General features: G+C 45.4%; 1 protein-coding gene across 1 annotated transcript in view; it reads right to left on the bottom strand.

The window, feature by feature from the left end:
- Positions 1-524: 524 nt before the first annotated feature.
- LOC139241397 (uncharacterized) overlaps positions 525-20,578 on the bottom strand; it is a 52,677-nt gene continuing 32,623 nt past the window's right edge. Inside the window, exons 3-6 of the mRNA XM_070869975.1 lie at positions 7,815-7,927; positions 7,596-7,724; positions 6,107-6,307; positions 525-638 (exon numbers count right to left, since the gene is read on the bottom strand). Of these exons, the coding sequence (XP_070726076.1) occupies positions 525-638; positions 6,107-6,307; positions 7,596-7,724; positions 7,815-7,927 (557 nt within the window). The remainder of the gene's footprint in view (positions 639-6,106; positions 6,308-7,595; positions 7,725-7,814; positions 7,928-20,578) is intronic.

The raw sequence follows: 20,578 nt of genomic DNA on the forward strand, positions 1-20,578 counted from the left end.
CGAATGGCCTACTCCTGCACCTATTTTCTTTGTTTCTATGGTATTAACTGGACAGAAGAGGTAGGTAAAGGGGATAAGGGAATGGAGGTCCTACAATATGTACAGGACTCCTTTCTAACCCAATATTTAAAAAGCCCAACAAGGGAGAATTCGCTATTGGATTGAATAATGGGGAATGAGCCAGAGCAGATAAGAGAAGTAAAAGTAGGGGAACATCTAGGCAATAGTGATCATAATATAATGAGCAGGACTAAGGCACAGTTGATATTTGTAGGCTGACAATTCATCCCCATTTTCCGGAGGCAAACAATGTGTCCCCAGGCAAACAATGTCCCCGGAAGGGTCTCTGGTTGAGGAAACTCATCCCCGAATAGAGCTATATTCATTTGTCTGCTGGTTGGCAAGAGTTGTATTTTAGCTTTATTTTTGGATAAACTGGAAAAATTCGATCTTTGTTTTTTTAAACACAAATGTACAGAAACCCCGGAGGAGAGATTCTTGTCCCATGTCTGGCCAGTTTAAGCTCAAGAACAGATTCCAGGAGCCCACTGAATGGAGGAGACGATGACGGCCCCGCCTTTCCACAATGCAACGCGGTTGACAAAAGACCCCATCGATAGCTCGGGCCACACTACACTCTGGGGAATTGAGTCACCGGAGAAGCTGAGGGCACAGTGAGAGCTGTAAGTGAGTGGATTTACTTTACCTCAGAGATCAACATGGTGCGTGTCTTTTTTAAATAAGGCAAGCTCTACATTCTCCCACCAGGAAGAGGTTTCTGAAACCTTCTGAGACAGAGGGTGTTTCAAACCTTATATGGAAAATTTCAGTTTGTTTGGACAGATTTAAAATTGAGAAATTAAAAGTTAGGATATTCGGGGACGAGTTAGATGGTACAGCACTATTGCCAGAACATACACAAGATTTGATATTCAGTGTATGTAAAGTGAAAATGGTGTTGACAAAAAAGTGTAATTGCTGCTTTAATGACCAGCTTCAAAAGGATTTTGCATATTTACGACCAATTGGAAAAGAAGCAACTGTATTATATTCAATATGCCAGTGATTATGCCAGTCAGTATTTTCCATTTCGAGTGGAGACAGGACATTTATAAAAGTACATAAAGGTACCACTAAACATAAAGCTGCTAGTTCAAGTACTGTTACTGATTTTTTTTGCAAGTTGAGCCAACGCAGAGTGAGCAAGCAGGAATATTTGCATATCACACCATTAGACATAATCACAGTTTCAGGTCAATAGTCTGTACTTCCAATTTAAATAAAAATGTCACCCACCCAAAATTCTTATGAGCGCAGACAACGCTTGAAGCAACAGTTGCAAATGTTTTTTCTCCATGGGCAAATGATGAACTAATTGAAGACCTAAAAGATGTTCAATATTTGTCACTGTCTTTTGATGCATTGAATAATGGATATGTAAAATTGCTTCCTGTCTTGTTTCACTATTTCAAGGCTTGTAAAGGCAGTTCATGTGTGCAAACTAAACTTATGGATGTTGTTGAACTTAACGGAGACGTCAGAACTTTTTGCAACGGAGATAATAAATAAAGTTGTGGCATTGTCAGCAGATAACACAAACAAAAACTTTGGCAGCCTGCACAGACATGGAAGAGAAAATGTGCACAACAAAGTAAAGACAAGCTTAAAAAGGGAAGTGATAGGCCCTGGATGCCTTGCTCACATCATGCATTAATATGCCCAATCTGCAAGGGATGCAATCCCAGTAGATGTTGAGAATATTCTAATTGAAATTTTGGATATTTTTATATGTTCATTAGTTGCATGAATAGATTTTGTGAGTATATGGGACAAGATTATCTGAATATATTAGGATACAGTAATGTCAGGCTGTCAATGTTTCCTGCTTTAGAGAGGATCCTTCAACTTTGAGTCATTGAAGTCAATTTTGTCAGAGGAAAAGTGCTCAGCAGGTCTTCATAAAATGTAACAAAATCTGGCTTGCTTTTATCCATGCAAACATGCAACCTTTTCATGACATAAGCATTTCGCTTAAGGGCGATGATCGCTGTGCAGTCGAATGGATCGACTGGGCCTGTATTCACTGGAGTTTAGAAGGATGAGAGGGGATCTCATAGAAACATATAAAATTCTGACGGGACTGGACAGGTTAGATGCAGGAAGAATGTTCCCGATGTGGGGGAAGTCCAGAACCAGGGGACACAGTCTAAGGATAAAGGGTAAGCCATTTAAGACTGATGAGGAGAAACTTCTTCACTCAGAGAGTTGTTAACCTGTGGAATTCCCTGCCGCAGAGAGTTGTTGATGCCAGTTCATTGGATATATTCAAGAGGGAGTTAGATATGGCCTTTACGGCTAAAGGGATCAAGGGGTATGGAGAGAAAGCAGGAAAGGGGTACTGAAGTGAATGATCAGCCATGATCTTATTGAATGGTGGTGCAGGCTCGAAGGGCCAAATGGCCTACTCCTGCACCTATTTTCTATGTTTCTATGTTTCTTTGAGTCAGACGATATCTTAAACAATATCAAAAAGAAGCTGGTCAAAGTCAAAATTACCTCCAGTCTCCTTCCAACTAATCTATCAAATTGCTTCAGAATTGTAATCACTTCTATCAAATCACCACTTAATCTCTGTTCCAATGAAAATAGCCACAATTTTTCAAGCTTTTCTTCACATTTGTATTTCCTTATAGCAGACTAATCTGCACTATACCCTCTCTATTCCCTCAACATCCTTCCTATCGCGTGGAAACCAAAACTGCTCCCAATACTCCAACTAAGAAAGACACATCAACAAATGAGTTTGGTAGGTGAAGGTACAGATTATTTATCCCTAGAAATTTCATAGATTGTTTTGGCTGGATGGAAATGCTGTGTTTTTCCACCCTCTGAATCGTTTAATAGTTGGGGCAGGTTCTCCGCATTTGCAACAATTCAATAGATGCTCCGGCTTCACTGAGGAGGCAAGAATTGAGCAGCACCCAGCCACTCTGCGGACGCACTCAAAGCCCAAATCTGGCCGTAGAAGGCAAGTTAAAACTTTTAGACAACAGCCTCAAGGAGGACCATCTAGAGTTCATGGTGATGAAGGTCAAAAGCCACCTTGAAATTAATGGGCTGAATGGCCGGCTCCCGCTCCTAGTTCTTATGTTGATCTCAAGAGCCTCTCAGTAAGACTCAGCTACCTCTCCTCTTATCATGGACACACCATCGAAAAGATTAATTAGAAGAGAATAACATGCACACACTGATAGAATAGAAAAGCAGCAAGAAAACAACTATTAGGTTCAGGGATATTTATTTGGATTTGGAAGAATAATGAAGAATAATGAATTTAGCACATGGTATTTTGTGTTAGGAACTTTCATCTGGTATAAGTGTTGAACTGGACGGAGGACTGATGTCACTGGGACAGAGGTTCTTTATTCTGGGATTGTAGTTACTATTACAGAAATTTGTGGGTCAAATGGTCAGATGGTGGGAGGAATATGGTGCAGTAACAGACCAAGGTCTGTCAGGAAATATATTCATTAACTAATGTGGATCCAGCTGCTTGCAAGATGGAACCAACTTATCCTTTTCCAGTTCCTCAGGTTCTTCCCCTCTTGAAGAGTCTGGCAGCTGCTCCTCCTGATTCTTGCCTTAATCAACAGCCAAATAGAGCAGCATGCAGTACTCAGTGATGATGCTGGACACTTTGGCCGGTTGATATAGCAGGATACTCTAATTTATCCTGGCACCACAACTGTCTTTTCAGCATGCCTATCATGTGCTCTATGATGGATTTAGTGAAAGCATGGACTTCATTGTACTTTCTCTTGTGCTGCAGTATAAGGAACGGCACAGGGAGGTCATGAGCCAGGGCAACTGTGTGTATGATCAGCCTCCCAGGAACCAGTCTTTCACTCGGTGAGTATCTGCAAACAGCGGGGTTACTGTTAACTACCTGGGAACAAAGGCATAGTTTGTGCTGCCAGGGCATCCTGCAAGGTGTTATGGTGATGGTCACACACAATCTACACATTGAGGGCCCAAGTTTCCACACGATAAAAAACGGGCGCCCCTCCGAGCAGAAAAAAAACGCGCTATTCTCGAGCGCTTTGCAGCTCCTTGTCTGTTTGGCGTGGCGCCCAGGGGGGCGGAGCCTACACTCACGCCGATTTTGTAAGTGGGAGGGGGCGGGTACTATTTAAATTAGTTTTTTTCCTGCCGGCAACGCTGCGCGTGCGCGTTGGAGCGTTCGCGCATGCTCAGTGTGAAAAAAAACATTGGCACTCGGCCATTTTTGTAGTTCTTTGTAGCTGTTTAATTTTTGAACTTTTTTCAATAAAATCACATTGCCATCAGCACATCAGCACTGAGGCTACCCTTCTCACTGTCTCCTTCCCCTCCCCACCCTCCGCGGCAACAAACGGCTGTCTCCTTGCCCTCCCTCCCCTCCACAACAACAACCCGCTGTCTCCTTCCCCTCCCTCCCCTCCACAACAACAAACCGCTTTCTGCTCCCCCCCCACCCCTCCCGCTCAGCGGCACGAACGGCTTTCTCCCCCCGCCACCCCCCCGCTCAGCGGCACGAACAGCTTTCTCCCCCCGCCACCCCCCGCTCAGCGGCACGAACAGCTTTCTCCCCCCGCCACCCCCCCGCTCAGCGGCACGAACGGCTTTCTCCCCCCGCCACCCCCCCGCTCAGCGGCACGAACAGCTTTCTCCCCCCGCCACCCCCCACTCAGCGGCACGAACAGCTTTCTCCCCCCGCCACCCCCCGCTCAGCGGCACGAACAGCTTTCTCCCCCCGCCACCCCCCCAACGGCAGGAACGGCTTTCTCCCCCCCCCCCAGCGACACGAACGGCTTTCTCCGCCCCCCCCCCACTCCCGCTCAGCGGCACGAACGGCTGCAGAATTCTCCCTGGTTGAAGCACTTTCACACAGGTAGGAAGATGGTTTATTTAATCTTTTCTTTGCTTATAAATGTTTATTCAGGTTGGATTTATTTGTATAATATTTGTAGAAGTATAAATAAGGATTTATTGTAGAATTTAATGAGTTCCCTTCCCCCCCCCCCCCTCGTTCTGGACGCCTAATTTGTAACCTGCGCCTGATTTTTTAATGTGTAGAACAGGTTTTTTCAGTTCTACAAAAATCTTCACTGGCGCCATTCTACTTTAGTTTGGAGTACGTTTTCACTGTGGAAACTTTCAAATCAGGCGTCAGTGGCCGGACACGCCCCCTTTTGAAGAAAAACTTCTGTTCCAAAGTAGAACTGTTCTACCTGACTCGAACCTGACTCGAACTGCAGAAAAAAAAATGTGGAGAATTGCGATTTCTAAGATAGTCCTAAAAATCAGGCGCAAATCATGTGGAAACTTGGGCCCTGAGAGTGTACAACCCCTTCCTATTCATACAGTTGCCACTCCTCTGAAAAAGAACATAAAAGCCTAGATCCATGTCATTGATCACTCCCTGGAACTTAGGGAACCCAACCAGCCAAATTACTGGTTCTTGGCCTAGGTTTTGGGTTCTGATAAGTGAGAGGGCAGATCAAATGACTCCCTGCAGATCCTGAAAGCCCTGAGAAGGTGCCTCCTGTTCCCAGACCCCAAGTGTCTGAAGGCTGGAATGGAGAGCTCTCTCCAAGCCAGGGCCTCCAGGGTTACTGCCTCCTCCTTGCAAGCTGATGTTGGGGGAGGGGAATGGGGTGGGGGGGGTGGTGGAGGATGGTCACATTCTGAAATGAAGCTGCACAATTCTATTGATCTCTTAGAGGAAAAAGTTTCCCAGCGATGCTGCATATGAAGCCAGTGAACGGAATCAAGACCCGTGTCATCTGCCTCACGTTCTGGGGGAGCACCTTTAGTAGCTCCACGTGTTTATCCAATATCCTCCTTTTCATTATAAGACCCATGAGATCAGAGTCCAGTGCCTCCACAGACAAGGGAAGGCAACTCCACAGACTCCACTGTAGCCAAATCCTTACCCTAATCCTCCAGCTGCCTCGTGCTCAAGTTACAAGATCCTCATCCCCACTAGCTAGATGTCCCAGGTGAAAATCTCTGAGCTGGTGATGGGAGAAAGAAGACAGATGACAAAGGTGATGTAATGACTTACCTCATCCAGTACATCATTGATTAGTTTTAATGCCAATGGATCGGTGTCATCAATGCCAGGTGTTTCTAGAAACTCTTTCCCAATCAAAATCTTGCATGGAGCATAAACCTCAACGGTTTTCAATGCTGCTATTTTCATATTCTGCAGAGTTCTCTCTTTATTAGGTGTTTTCTGCATGGTTATGTATTCCTGCAGTTTTTCCTGTATGAGCAATTTCAAATGGGTCATTTTAATAATTGAAATTCAAAAGACATTTCCAACACACAAGTGCCAGGTAATGACCATCTCCAACAAGCGAGAGTCTAACCACCTCCCCTTGACATTCAACTGCATTACCATTGCTGAATCCACCACTATCAACATCCTGAAAGTCACCATTGACCAGAAACTTAACTGGACCAGCCACCTAAATACTGTGGCTACAAGAGCAGATCAGAGGCTGGGATTCACCTCCTGACTCCCCAAAGCCTTTCCACCTTCTACAAGGCACAAGTCAGGAGTGTGATGGAATACTCTCCACTTGCCTGGATGAGTGCAGCTCCAACAACACTCAAGAAGCTCAACACCATCCAGGACAAAGCAACTTGCTTTATTGGCACCCCATCCACCATCTTAAACATTCATTCCCTCCACCATTGGTGCACCGTGGCTACAGTGTGTATCATCTATAAGATGCAATGCAGCAACTCGCCAAGTCTTTTTCGACAGCACCTCCCAAACCCATAACCTCTACCACCTTGAAGGAGATGGGAAGCAGGCGCATGGGAAAACCATCACTTCCAAGTTCCTCCCCAAATCACACACCATCCTGACTTGGAAATATATCGCCGTTCCTTCATTGTCACGGGGTCAAAATCCTGGAACACTCTCCCTAACAGCACTGCCAGAGTACCTTTACCAAACGGACTGCTATGGTGGCTCACCACAACCTCCTCAAGGCCAATTAGGGATGTGAAATAAATTCTGGCCCACATCCCATGAACGGAAAAAAAAATTCGTACAATAGGCATTATGTCCAGACAGATCTGTCTAGTCTTCAGCTCTGACATTTCCCAATTAATTTTGTGTTATCATGGGGGAATTTTTCACGTCTCTGCTCCCAGTATGGAGCCTCACTAGATAAGAGCTTGGACCTACAGAGAATTAGACCTAGTGTTCTAGCCCAGCTCCCACCCTATCACCAGTCTAGTGAGGCTCCACAATGTGAATACTGCTGCGCAAAATTACTCCCCATATGGATTACTAACGTGAACATTTTTCCCCACGTTCCAATAATGGAGAAATCATTTCTACAAGTTCCAGTCAGTAACCTCCAGCAACGTGTTAGCTTCATGCAATTTTTAAAATATTCAACCCAAGGGCCTAATCTTTAACCTTAAGACATCCTGCCCTTTTCTCAAATTCTGTCACAGTATTCCAGTAGAAGAAAAATAAAAATAACATTTGAGCATATTTTATATTGGCATTGGCTAAATGTGACAAACCATACCCTAATAAATATGCGATCCTTCATTACATCTTCTCCATCGCCCATATAACACTCTGAAGTTCCAGCCAAGTCCTTTACACCTTGATGAAGTTGAATGCGCCCTGGATTTTCAATGTTCTGCAATATATTCTTCAAACAACACAAGTTAAATCAGACTTCCAAAATGGCTGAATCTATATTTAAATCAAAAATAACCAAGGTATTTTTAAAACTCGCTACCTGATCAAAAGTGCAATCTGAGAAGTAAGTAGTGAGAAGACAGAATAGCTTCTCTAATGCTTCACGAGAAGTGTTTCTTCGGTCTTCTACCACACCCATGTCATCATTAGTACCTGTCAGTTAAACGAAAAACGTATGATCATTAATGGTCGTGAATAGAGTTACAGACTGGACTATTTACCCAAATAGAGTTCACTTAAATATCCCAGAAATGAAATGCAAGAACATCTGTGTCTGTTGAGTTTCATGTCTGCCAGGCATTTGGGCCAAATGGGACAGACACTAGGGGTAAAAAGTTGTTTCTGCACTTCAGCCCATGTCATAGGGGTTCAAATACATAATTCCCTGAATGTGTGAGTGTAGCTAGATATAGTACAAGTGTAAATGAGTAATAATGAATTAATACAAGATACTGAGTAGGCTAGAGTAGTGTGCAGTTTTGGGCACTCCATTATAGAAAGGACTCGTAGATCCACCAGGATGGGAAACTATAATTACGAGATATTTGGAACTATTTCTCGTGGAGCTAAGAAGCAGAAGAGGAGTTACAATTGAGGTTTTCCAAATTATGAAGGGCTTTAACAAAGTGGATAGGGAAATATTGGGGTGAATATTGTGACACCTTTCTAATTGAAGCCTATGTCGATGGCAAATGGTTAGCCCCATATTCCCGATATAGGACTGTAATAAGTGGACGACGTGCGTGGTGGGGACTGTACATTTAGTTGCTGTTCTCTTCTCCCCAATCTTCCCCTTTGCTTGCTTCAGCCCTAATAATGGCTCGCCTGTATTTTATTTTCCAATCCTATCAAACAGCTTACACCGAAATCATTAACCTGTTCTTTCTCTTTACAGATGTTGAAATACCAGTATTTGCAATTCTTCATTTAATTTGTACTTGAACAACTTCACCTTTAAACCTACACTTCCTACAAGTCACAACTGTTGCAAAGGGAACCCTTCTGAGTTCTACCTATGCTTGCCTACTCATAGAATATATGGAGCATTATAGCTCAAGTCCTGGGCCTAGAAATTCAGCACCTGTCATTTGGGAGCTACGGGTGACGAATTGGGACCAAAATGGCTTCTGGGCAGTGCGCACACATTTCTGGTGCGGGCCATGCAGAACGCTATCTTGCTGAGGATGGTAGGGCAGTCGTTAGGAGCCTGCTCTAGAAGTATTGTAAGTAGGAAGATCGTGGCGTCAATCAGCGTGCAACCTTGATTTGACGGCAGCCCTGCCATTTTTGTCATTATCGCTGGAGTTAATGCCTTGTGTTAACTTCGCACAGCTGAACATGAATTCAGCAGCAGGAAGGAACCCCACGCCCCCAACCGCCCCCCCGCCGCCACCACAGTGCTATTTAAATGGATCATCAACAAATTTCAGGTAACTTGCTTTTTGATTTCTACTGGCACTGTGTAAGTTTATGGAAGTGTTTGGGGCTTCTAGAGTTATTTAAAGTTGGAGAGGTGAGAATGAGTGCTTTTGCAAGTGGAGAAGCCCTTGCTGCTAACTTCAAGGGTTCTTGTCACACCATTTGCTCCCAGTCATGGGTGCTCTAGTTGTTATCACCCTTGGCCTGCAGCATGATAGGGAGATGGAGCAGAGGCAGAAAAGAGGACAAGCTGCTCGCAAAGGGAGGAGAAGGAGGGAGAGAAGGGCTCTCAGAAGGAGACTTTACCAACTAGGGTCTTCCGAGAGCAATTCTCTTACTTCAACCTGAGCGAGTGTATGGGACATCTGCACTTTACGAAGAAGGTGCACACAGAACGCCGCCATTTCTTGCAACCAGACCTGCCGCTCACTCCATGGCAAGACAAGGTCTTCTTAGGCGGTCCCTCGTATCGAGGATGACTTGCTTCCACACCAAAAAGGGATGAGTTCACAGGTGTTTCAATGAAGGGCCTGACATTCCAGGTCCCGAAATACATATTGAAGGGTAGAAGATGCCTGTGCATGGATTTTTTTAATTTGCGATGGCCGTTGCACATCAGGAGAAGGGCGACTGGATTGAATGTCACCAAAATCAAGGTCGCTGAATGGAGCGGGAGCAGGTACAGCAGGAGAGGCGGCAAGGAGCAGAGGAGTGGCGCGGTCGGGGCGAAGGAGCGGCGAGAGATTGTAGAGCGACGTGATCGGGGCCCAGGAGAGGAGAGAGCTCAGGGGCAGCACAGGCCAGCCCACACTGCGATATGTGTGCGCACTGGGTCCGTGCAGGAGAGCTGGTCTCCAGTCGTCTTGGTTAATCGTTGCCACTGGAACAAGACCTAGCTCTGTCAAGCCCATGGTAAAAACACTGCTGCCACTGGCTGTAAAGGTGACCATGGCCTTGAGTTTCTTCACATCAGGATCCTTCCAGGTTAGAGCAGGCAATATCTGCAACATCTCACAGTTTGCCGTCCACTGCTGCACAAGAGAGATGACAGAAGCTCTTTATGCGAGGGGAGGGGACTTAATTAACCAGAAAGAAGCAAGTGGAGCATGCACGTGGCTTTGCCAGGATAGCGGACTACCCCATGGTGCAGGGCATCATCGCTTGAACGCACGTGGCTTTGCGGGCATCACATATAAAGGCTGAGATAGAAACATAGAAAATAGGTGCAGGAGTAGGCCATTCGGCCCTTCGAGCCTGCACCGCCATTCAATATGATCATGGCTGATCATGCAACTTCAGTACCCCTTTCCTGCTTTCTCTCCATACCCCTTGAGCCCTTTAGCTGTAAGGGCCACATCTAACTCCTTTTGAATATATCTAATGAACTGGCCTCAACAACTTTCTGCGGTAGAGAATTCCATAGGTTCACTATTCTCTGAGTGAAGAAGTTTCTCCTCATCTCGGTCCTAAATGGCTTACCCCTTATCCTTAGACTGTGGCCCCTGGTTCTGGATTTCCCCAACATCGGGAACATTTTTCCCAGCATCTAACCTGTCCAATCCCATCAGAATTTTATATGTTTCTATGAGATTCCCTCTCATTCATCTAAATTCCAGTGAATATAAGCCTAGTCGATCCAGTCTTTCTTCATATGTCAGTCCTGCCATCCCGAGAATCAGTCTGGTGAACCTTTGCTGCACTCCCTCAATAGCAAGAATGTCCTTCCTCAGATTAGGATACCAAAACTGTACACAATATTCAAGGTGTGGCCTCACCTCTACAACTGCAGCAAGATCTCCCTGCTCCTATACTCAAATCCTCTCACTATGAAGGCCAACATGCCATTTGCCTTCTTCACCGCCTGCTGTACCTGCATGCCAACTTTCAATGACTGATGTACCATGAAATCCAGGTCCTGTTGCACCTCCCCTTTTACTAATCTGACACCATTCAGATAATATTCTGCATCCCTGTTTTTACCACGAAAGTAGATAACCTCACATTTATCCACATTATACTGCAATTGCCCACTCACATAACCTGTCCAAGTCATCCTGCAGCCTCTTAGCATCCTCCTCACAGCTCACACTGCCACACAGTTTAGTGTCATCTGCAAACGTGGAGATATTACATTCAATTCCTTTGTGCAAATCATTAATGTATATTGTAAATAGAAACATAGAAAATAGGTGCAGGTGTAGGACATTCGGCCATTCGAGCTTGCACCGCCATTCAATGAGTTCATGGCTGAACATGCAACTTCAGTACCCAATTCCTGCTTTCTCGCCATACCCCTTGATCCCCCTAGTAGTAAGGACTACATCTAACTCCTTTTTGAAAATATTTAGTGAATTGGCCTCAACAACTTTCTGTGGTAGAGAATTCCACAGGTTCACCACTCTCTGGGTGAAGAAGTTTCTCCTCATCTCGGTCCTAAATGGCTTACCCCTTATCCTTAGACTGTGACCCCTGGTTCTGGACTTCCCCAACATTGGGAACATTCTTCCTGCATCTAACCTGTCTAAACCCGTCAGAATTTTAAACGTTTCTATGAGATCCCCTCTCATTCTTCTGAACTCCAGTGAATACAAGCCCAGTTGATCCAATCTTTCTTGATATGTCAGTCCCGCCATCCCGGGAATCAGTCTGGTGAACCTTCGCTGCACTCCCTCAATAGCAAGAATGTCCTTCCTCAAGTTAGGAGACCAAAACTGTACACAATACTCCAGGTGTGGCCTCACCAAGGCCCTGTACAACTGTAGCAACACCTCCCTGCCCCTGTACTCAAATCCCCTTGCTATGAAGGCCAACGTGCTATTTGCTTTCTTAACTGCCTGCTGTACATGCATGCCAACCTTCAATGACTGATGTACCATGACACCCAGGTCTCGTTGCACCTCCCCTTTTCCTAATCTGTCACCATTCAGATAATAGCCTGTCTCTCTGTTTTTACCACCAAAGTGGATAACCTCACATTTATCCACATTATACTTCATCTGCCATGCATTTGCCCACTCACCTAACCTATCCAAGTCACTCTGCAGCCTCATAGCATCCTCCTCGCAGCTCACACTGCCACCCAACTTAGTGTCATCCGCAAATTTGGAGATACTACATTTAATCCCCTCGTCTAAATCATTAATGTACAATGTAAACAGCTGGGGCCCCAGCACAGAACCTTGCAGTACCCCACTAGTCACTGCCTGCCATTCTGAAAAGTACCCATTTACTCCTACTCTTTGCTTCCTGTCTGCCAATCAGTTCTCTATCCACATCTATACATTACCCCCAATAGTTTTGCACACTAATCTCTTGTGTGGGACCTTGTCAAAAGCCTTTAGAAAGTCCAAATACACCACATCACTGGTTCTCTCTTGTCCAGTCTACTAGTTACAACCTCAAAAAATTCTAGAAGATTTGTCAAGCGTGATTTTCCTTTCATAAATCCATGCTGACTTGGACCGATCCTGTCACTGCTTTCCAAATGCGCTGCTATTACGTCTTTAATAATTGATTGCAACATTTTCCCCACTACCGATGTCAGGCTAACCAGTCTATAATTCCTTGTTTTCTTTCTCCCTCCTTTTTTAAAAAGTTGGGTTACATTAGCTACCCTACAATCCATAGGAACTGATTCAGAGTCTATAGAATGTTGGAAAATGACCACCAATACATCCACTATTTCTAGTGCCACTTCATTAAATACTCTGGGATGCAGACTATCAGGCCCTGGGGATTTATCAGCCTTCAATCCCATCAATTTCCCTAACACCATTTACTGACTAATAAGGATATCCTTCAGTTCCTCCTTCTCGCGAGACCCTCGGTCCCCAGTATTTCCGGAAGGTTATTTATGTCTTTCTTAGTGAAGACAGAACCAAAGTTTTGTTCAATTGGTCTGCCATTTCTTTGTTCCTCATTATAAATTCACCTGATTCTGATTGCAAGGGACCTACATTTGTCTTCACTAATCTTTTTCTCTTCACATATCTATAGAAGCTTTCGTAGTCAGTTTTTATGTTCCCGGCAAGCTTGCTCTCATTCTCTCTTTTCCCCCTCCTAATTAAACCCTTTGTCCTCCTCTGCTGAAGTCTAAATTTCTCCTAGTCCTCAGGTTTGCTGCTTTTTCTCGACAATTTATATGCCTCTTCCTTGGATTTAACACTATCCCTAATTTCCCTTGCTAGCCACAGTTGAGCCACCTTTCCCGTTTTATTTTTACGCCAGACAGGGATGTACAATTGCTGAAGTTCATCCATGTGATCTTTAAAAGTCTGCCATTGCTTATCCACCGTCAGCCCTTTAAGTATCATTCGCCAGTCTATTCTATCCAATTCACGTCTCATACCATTGAAGTTACCTTTCTTTAAGTTCAGGACCATAGTCTCTGAATTAACTGTGTTACTCTCCATCTTAATGAAGAATTCTATCATCTGATGGTCACTCTTCCCCAAGGGGCCTCGCACAACAAGATTGCTAATTAATCCTCTCTCATTACACATCACTCAGTCTAGGATGGCCTGCTCTCTCGTTTGTTCCTCGACATATTGGTCTAGAAAACACTCCCTTATACACTCCAGGAAATCCTCCTCCACCGTGTTGCTACCAGTTTGGTTAGCCCAATCTATATGTAGATTAAAGTCACCCATGATAACTGCTGTACCTTTACTGCATGCATCCCTAATTTCCTGTTTGATGCCACCCCAACCTCACTACCACTGTTTGGTGGTCTGTACACAACTCCCATTAGCGTTTTCTGCCCACTGATGTTCCGCAGCTCTACCCATACAGATTCCACATCATCCAAGCTAATGTCCTTCCTTACTATTGCGTTAATCTCCTCTTTTACCAGCATCACTACCCCACCTCCTTTTCCTTTCTGTCTATCCTTCCTGAATATTGAATAGCCCTGGATGTTGAGTTCCAAGCCTTGGTCACCCTGGAGCCATGTCTCCGTAATCCTAATTACATCATTTCCGTTAACAGCTATCTGCGCAGTTAATTCATCCACCTTATTCCGAATGCTCCGCAGTGTATCGCAACCCCAAAAGTTACAACTCGCTCAATGTGCAGTTGGTGTGCGACCACGCTCAGCACATCATGATGGTGAATGCCCAGCATCCTGGCAGCATTCTTGATGCTTTTATTCTGTGCCAGTCTGCTGTTTCCTCAACCTTTGAGCCACCAAGAAAACACCAAGACAAACCAGAGGTTGGCTACTGGGTGACAAGGGCTACCAGTGCCACGTACTAGTCAGAGTAGGAATCGCAGGATAGCTCAGATGAATACGTGGCTTGAGGAGTGTGCACAAGGGAGGGATTCAAATTCCTGGGACATTGGTACCGGTTCTGGGGGAGGTGGGACCAGTACAAACCGGACAGTTTGCACCTGGGCAGGACCGGAACCAATGTCCTAGGGGGAGTGTTTGCTAGTGCTGTTGCGGAAGGTTTATGCTAATATGGCAGGGGGATGGGAACCTATGCAGGGAGACAGAGGGAAATAGAATGGGACAGAAGCAAAAGATAGAAAGAAGAAAAATAAAAGTGGAAGGCAGAGAAACCCAAGGCAAAAATCAAAAAGGGCCACATTGCAGCAAAATTCTAAAGGGGCAAAGTGTGTTAAAAAAACAAGCCTGAAGGCTCTGTGCTTCAATGCGAGGAGTATTCGTAATAAGGTGGACGAATTAACTGCAATTAATGAATATGATATAATTGGCATCATAGAGACATGGCTCCAGAGTGACCAAGGCTGGGAACTCAACATCCAGAGGTATTCAACATTCAGGAAGGATAGACAGAAAGGAAAAGGAGGTGGGGAAGTGTTGCTGGTTAAAGATGAAATTAAATTAATGCAATAGTAAGGAAGGACAAAAGCTTGGATGATGTGGAATCTGTATGGGTGGAGCTGCGGAATACCAAAGGGCAGAAAACGTATTGGAATAAAAGCCACCCCAAAGCAAACATTCCAATCAAACTATATCCATTTCTCCATCCAATATTACATTAAAAAATCAACCATTCACCCTTGTGCATTCCCTTAGTGCCCATCTTGCACGGAGCTCTGCCTATCCCAGTGCTCCTACATTGTGCTACCCCAGTGGATGCAGCATGGTTGTTGAAAGGCTGCTAATTTTCAGTGGGGGAAATGCAGATGACCTTGCAGGCGACCTCAAGGAGCTTTGGGCCTAGTAGGCCTGGCTTTCTACTGCACCACCTTGGCATGGGCAGCAGCTGTCTGGGCTGACAGGGAACAGCAAGGGCACTGCAGGAGTCGAGTGGTGGGAGGACAAATGCTGTCATCCTGAGAGAGGACAGCAGGATCGGCCTCCACAAATCCATTGCCACTCCCCCGGGGCAGCACCTCAGCAATCCTAGTAACCTGTTGGAGAACAAACTGCTGGACTGCTATGGCACCCTGCATGCTCCTTTCAACACTGGAGGAGAGGTGAAAGAGGAAGAGAGGCTGCAACTGAGACAGCCGCTTTCTGCCCGGGCTCTACGTGAACAAATAAGCCACGAGCGATACCTGTAACTTCAACCACAACTCCCCATTCACCAACAGTCCCACACCCTTTACCTTTCCTGTCACTGTCCGTAACATCCTCCTCTTTCCCACAATGCAAAAATAAAAGCCAACACAAATTACACATTCCAATCCAAATTTATAAATTAAATCTGTTATGTATGTAAACATTATAACTGTATGAGACTTGCCACCAGAGGGCGCACCTGTTGGGCGGCCCAAGGGTCACCTGCATACCTCATGCAAGCGAGTATAAAAGGTTGTCTGCCATGCTGCTTTGGCACTCTGGAGTTTTATTAAAGAGACTAAGGTCACATCAGTTTAAGCTCACAGTACTCAGTCTTGTGGAGTTATTCTAAACATAACAATTGGCGACGAGTAACAGATCGCGAACTTTCACGTGGTTATGGCCGCCGTTGGTATTCTTGAGCGATTTGTAGAGGGTGATGATTGGGAAGCCTTCGTTGAACGTCTCGACGAGTACTTCGTGGCCAACAAGCTGGATGCGGACAATAAAGCGATCAAGCGCAGCGTGATTTTCCTCACCGTTTGTGGGTGTACAACATACGGCCTCATCAAACATCTGCTAGCACCGACAAAACCAACGGAAAAGACTTATGCAGAGTTGTGTACGCTGGTTCAGGAATACCTCAAGCAGAAGGAGAGCATCTTAATGGCCAGGTATCGCTTCTATACGGACCATTGCTCCGAGGGCCAGCACTTGGCGAGTTATGTCGCCGACCTAAGACGCCTTGAGGGACCTTGTGATTTTGCTGGATATTTGGGGGAAATGCTGCAGGATTTTTTCGTGCTTGGAATCGGCCACGAGGTCATTCTTTGCAAGCTGCTATCTGCCGAATCCCCAGACCTGAACAAGGCCATCACAATAGCCCAGGCTTTCATGTTCACGAACGATAATACTAAACTGATATCTTCTCAGCATCGAAGCTCACCGGCAAGTACTGTACATAAAATAACGCCTTTAGCAGGCAGAACTGTACATGGCAGGGCCTACACGTCTGCAGCTGCAAGACCTAGAATGACTCAGAGTCCACAGTGGGGTGTAAATGCGAATCCATTAACACCATGTTGGCGCTGCGGGGGTAATCATCGAGCCCATCAATGTCGATTCAAGCACTGCGTGTGCAAAGGCTGCGAAACAATGGGGCACCTCCAGCGAATGTGCAAACGTGCTGCGACTCACTATGTGGCAGAGTCGGCAGAAGATGGTCGATCCGAAGTGGATCACACAGAATGAGTAAAAGAGGCAACTCAACCAGAGCCCGAGGAAGAAGTGTATGGGGTACACACCTTCAACATCAAGAGTCCTCCTATAATGCTGAAAGTCAAATTAAATGACATTCCAGTTTCCATGGAGTTGAACACAGGGGCGAGTCAGTCAATTATGAGCCAGAAGGCTTTTGAGAAACTGTGGGGCAACAAGGCACAAAGGCCAAACTGAGCCCGATTTATACAAAGCTGTGCACTTACACTAAAGAGCTCATACCAGTCATTGGCAGTGTGGCAGTAAAGGGATTGTACGAAGGAGCTGTGCATGACTTATCACTATGGATTGTACCAGGTGATGGCTCAACGCTGTTCGGCAGAAGCTGGCTAGGAAAGATTCGATGGAACTGGGATGACATCAAAACACTATCTTCGGTGGATGACGCCTCATGCGCTTAAGTGCTGAGCAACTTTCCGTCATTTGACATTAATAAACAGGGCCTCAAAAGTAGTACTCTCCGAATTACTCCTAGTGCCACGTGCTAATGAGTATAAAAATAGGAGGATAAAGCAGATGAACGTGTAGTTGGAGAGATGGGGCAGGAGGGAGGGCTTTAGATTAGCCACAGATTGTAGTACATATCAGTATCAATGATATAGGTAGAAAGAGGGATAAAATCCTGCAGGCAGAATTTAGGGATCTGGGAAAGAGATTAAAAAACAGGACATCAAAGATAGTAATCTCCGGATTATTCCCGGTGCCACGTGCTAGTGAGAAATAGGACGATAGAGCAGATGAATGCGTGGCTGGAGAGCTGGTGCAGGAGGGAGGGCTTCATAATCCTGAGGCATTTGAACCGGTTCTTTGGGAGGTGGGACCTGTACAAGTCGGACCGGATGCACCACAACAGGGCCGGGACCAATAACATTGTGGGGTAATTTTCAAGTGATGTTAGGGAGAGTTTAAACTAGCTTGGCAGGCGGAAGAGAACCGCTGAAAGTGGAAGGCAGAAAATTAGTCAGTGAGTTTGGAAGGCAGAGGAAACAAAGGCTAGAACATAGACAACAAAGGCATTTGGCAGTGCTAAATAGTATATACTTCAATGCAAGGACTATAGTGAATAAGGCAGATGAGCTGAGGGCACAGATAGATATGTAGAAGTATGATACCATGGGCTAAATTTTCGGTTTGGCCGTTTTCGGGGCGGGAAAGTTACCGCCCGGGGAACATCTGTGCTCTGGGGAGAAATTTTTGCCATCTGGGCCCAGCATGAAGGGAGGCATTGTATAATTTTTGCACCGCAAAAATGGTAACCTCGCCAACTAAAGTGCGGGGCCGGAAGCGCTCCAAGAGAGGCTTTGGGGGGGGCGGGGGAAACAAAAAAACATAAAGACATTCCAAAAACATTGCCCACACCACAACACAAATCGCTACAAAAATATAAAAGAATAAACACTCAAACTTACCTTTTCTGCACTTTATCTACCTCACCGCCGCCAACATGGCTGGACCACTGTCTTTTACCTGGCGGTCATCGCGGGGCGCATGGGTTGGATGCGAGTCAAAACTCGCACTAGTGTCGCAACAAGAGACGTTGCACACCCAGCGCGGCTCTTCCCAACAGTGCTTCTAAGCGCCGCCGCAGAACCCGACCCAAAGCTCCCAACAGGATGCAGGAGACCTCGCCACCCCATTTCTCACCGCTCCGGGGCGAGATCCGGAGCACAAAGGACCCGAAAATCCAGCCCCACAGCTATTACTGAAACATGGCTTAAAGTAGGGCAGGAATGTCAGCTCAACATTTCTGGTTACAGGGTTTTCAAACGAGATAAAGAGGGGGATGAAAAAACAGAGAGGGTCGCAATATTGGTTAAATAAACAATTACAGCTGTGAGGAGGGAGGATATGTTAGAAGGATCCTCAAATGAGGTCATATAAGTTGAACTGAAGAACAAAAAAGGGGCAATCACATAGACCCCCAAATAGCCAGAGGGAGAGAGAAGAGCAAATATATAGGCAAATTCTAAGAAAAAAAAATAGGGCATTAATAGTAGGGGATTTTAACTACCCTAATATTAACTGGGATAAAATCACTGTAAAAGGGAAAGAGGTATTCAGGAGAACCTTTTTAGCCAGTACGTAGCAAGCCCAACAAGAGAGGTGGCAGTTCTGGACTGGGTTTTTAGGGAATGAAGCTGGGCAGGTAGAAGGGGTATCAATGGGAGAGCATTTTGGTGGTAGTGACCATAATTCAATTAGATTTAGTATAGTTATGGAAAGGGACAAAGATAGACCAGGAGTTAAAGTTTTCAATTGGGGAAAATCCAATTTTACTAAGCTGAGATGTGATTTAACAAAAGTGGACTGGAAACAACCACATGATGGTAAATCAGTGTTAGAGCAGTGGGAGGCATTCAAGGAGAAGATAGTGAGGGTTAAGGTTTTCTATGTTCCCTTAAAGAAAAAGGATGAGACTGCCAAATCTAGAGTCTCCAGGATGTCAAGGAGCAAGGAGATATGGGAAAAAGAGAAACTTATGTCAGATACCGAGAGCTCAATACCACAGAAAGCCTAGAGGAGTATAGAAAGGAAATTAGGAAAGCAAAGAGAAGGCATGAAAAAATATTGACAAGTAAAATCAAGGAAAACCCAAAAATGTTTGATAAATACATAAGGAGCAAGAGGATAACTAAGGAAAGAATAGGGCTTATTAGAGACCAAAAAGGTAACCTATGTGTGGAGATGGAAGAAGTGAGTATGGTCCTTAATTGATACTTTGCGCTTGTATTCACAAAAGAGTGGGAAAACGCAGACATTGTAGTTAAGGGGGAGAAGTGTGAAATATTAGATGAAATAAACATAGTGAGAGAGGAAATATAATGGGCTAAATTTTCAGCTTTTAGGATTTGGGGGCGTTAATGACGACAGGGCGGTCCTGATACCACCTGGAAAAAGTTTGCGTCTCAGTCAGCAAAATTGGGCAGCGGGGCCCTGAGTGTAAGGCGGAGCGGTAAGGGCGGTGTTGCATATCTCTCTTAGGGCGCTGGGCCGGCTGAGCATGTAAAAATCCCGAGCTAAGCAGGCGGCCTCGGAGGGCTCTAAGAGAGGCCTGGGGAGGAAAAAAAAGCCTGAAAAATATCCACCAAAAACATTCCTAATTCATACTCCATGCCACCACAACACAAATTGCAAAAAAAAGAATCACACTTACCTAAGTTGACATTACTTACCTCACTGCAGCCGCTACAGGTTGAATTGCCCGTTTTCACATGCAGTCCCAGCAGGACGCTCTACGCAGCGCTATGGGTCAGGCTGGACTCAAAAATTGAGCCGGTGCCGCAACCAGGGTCATTGCACACCGACTCACCTCTTCCGGGCGGTAATGCTCCGCGCCCTGCTGAAACCGGCCCCGAAAACCCTGGCGGGGCACTGGAAGTTGGCTGCCTACCCAGAAGAGCTCACCACTGCCAATGCCGCCCTTCCGAGACGAATACAGAGACGGACTGGAGCAGAAAATTCAGCCGTAAGGGGTGTAGCATCTTTGAAAGTAGATAAATCGTCAGGCCTGGATGAAATGTATTTCGGGCTGTGAAGAGAAGCAAGGGAGGAAATAGCGGAGGCTCTCATCATCATTT

This window comes from Pristiophorus japonicus, unplaced genomic scaffold (genome assembly GCF_044704955.1).
Source record: "Pristiophorus japonicus isolate sPriJap1 unplaced genomic scaffold, sPriJap1.hap1 HAP1_SCAFFOLD_1063, whole genome shotgun sequence".
Lineage (NCBI taxonomy): Eukaryota > Metazoa > Chordata > Chondrichthyes > Pristiophoridae > Pristiophorus > Pristiophorus japonicus.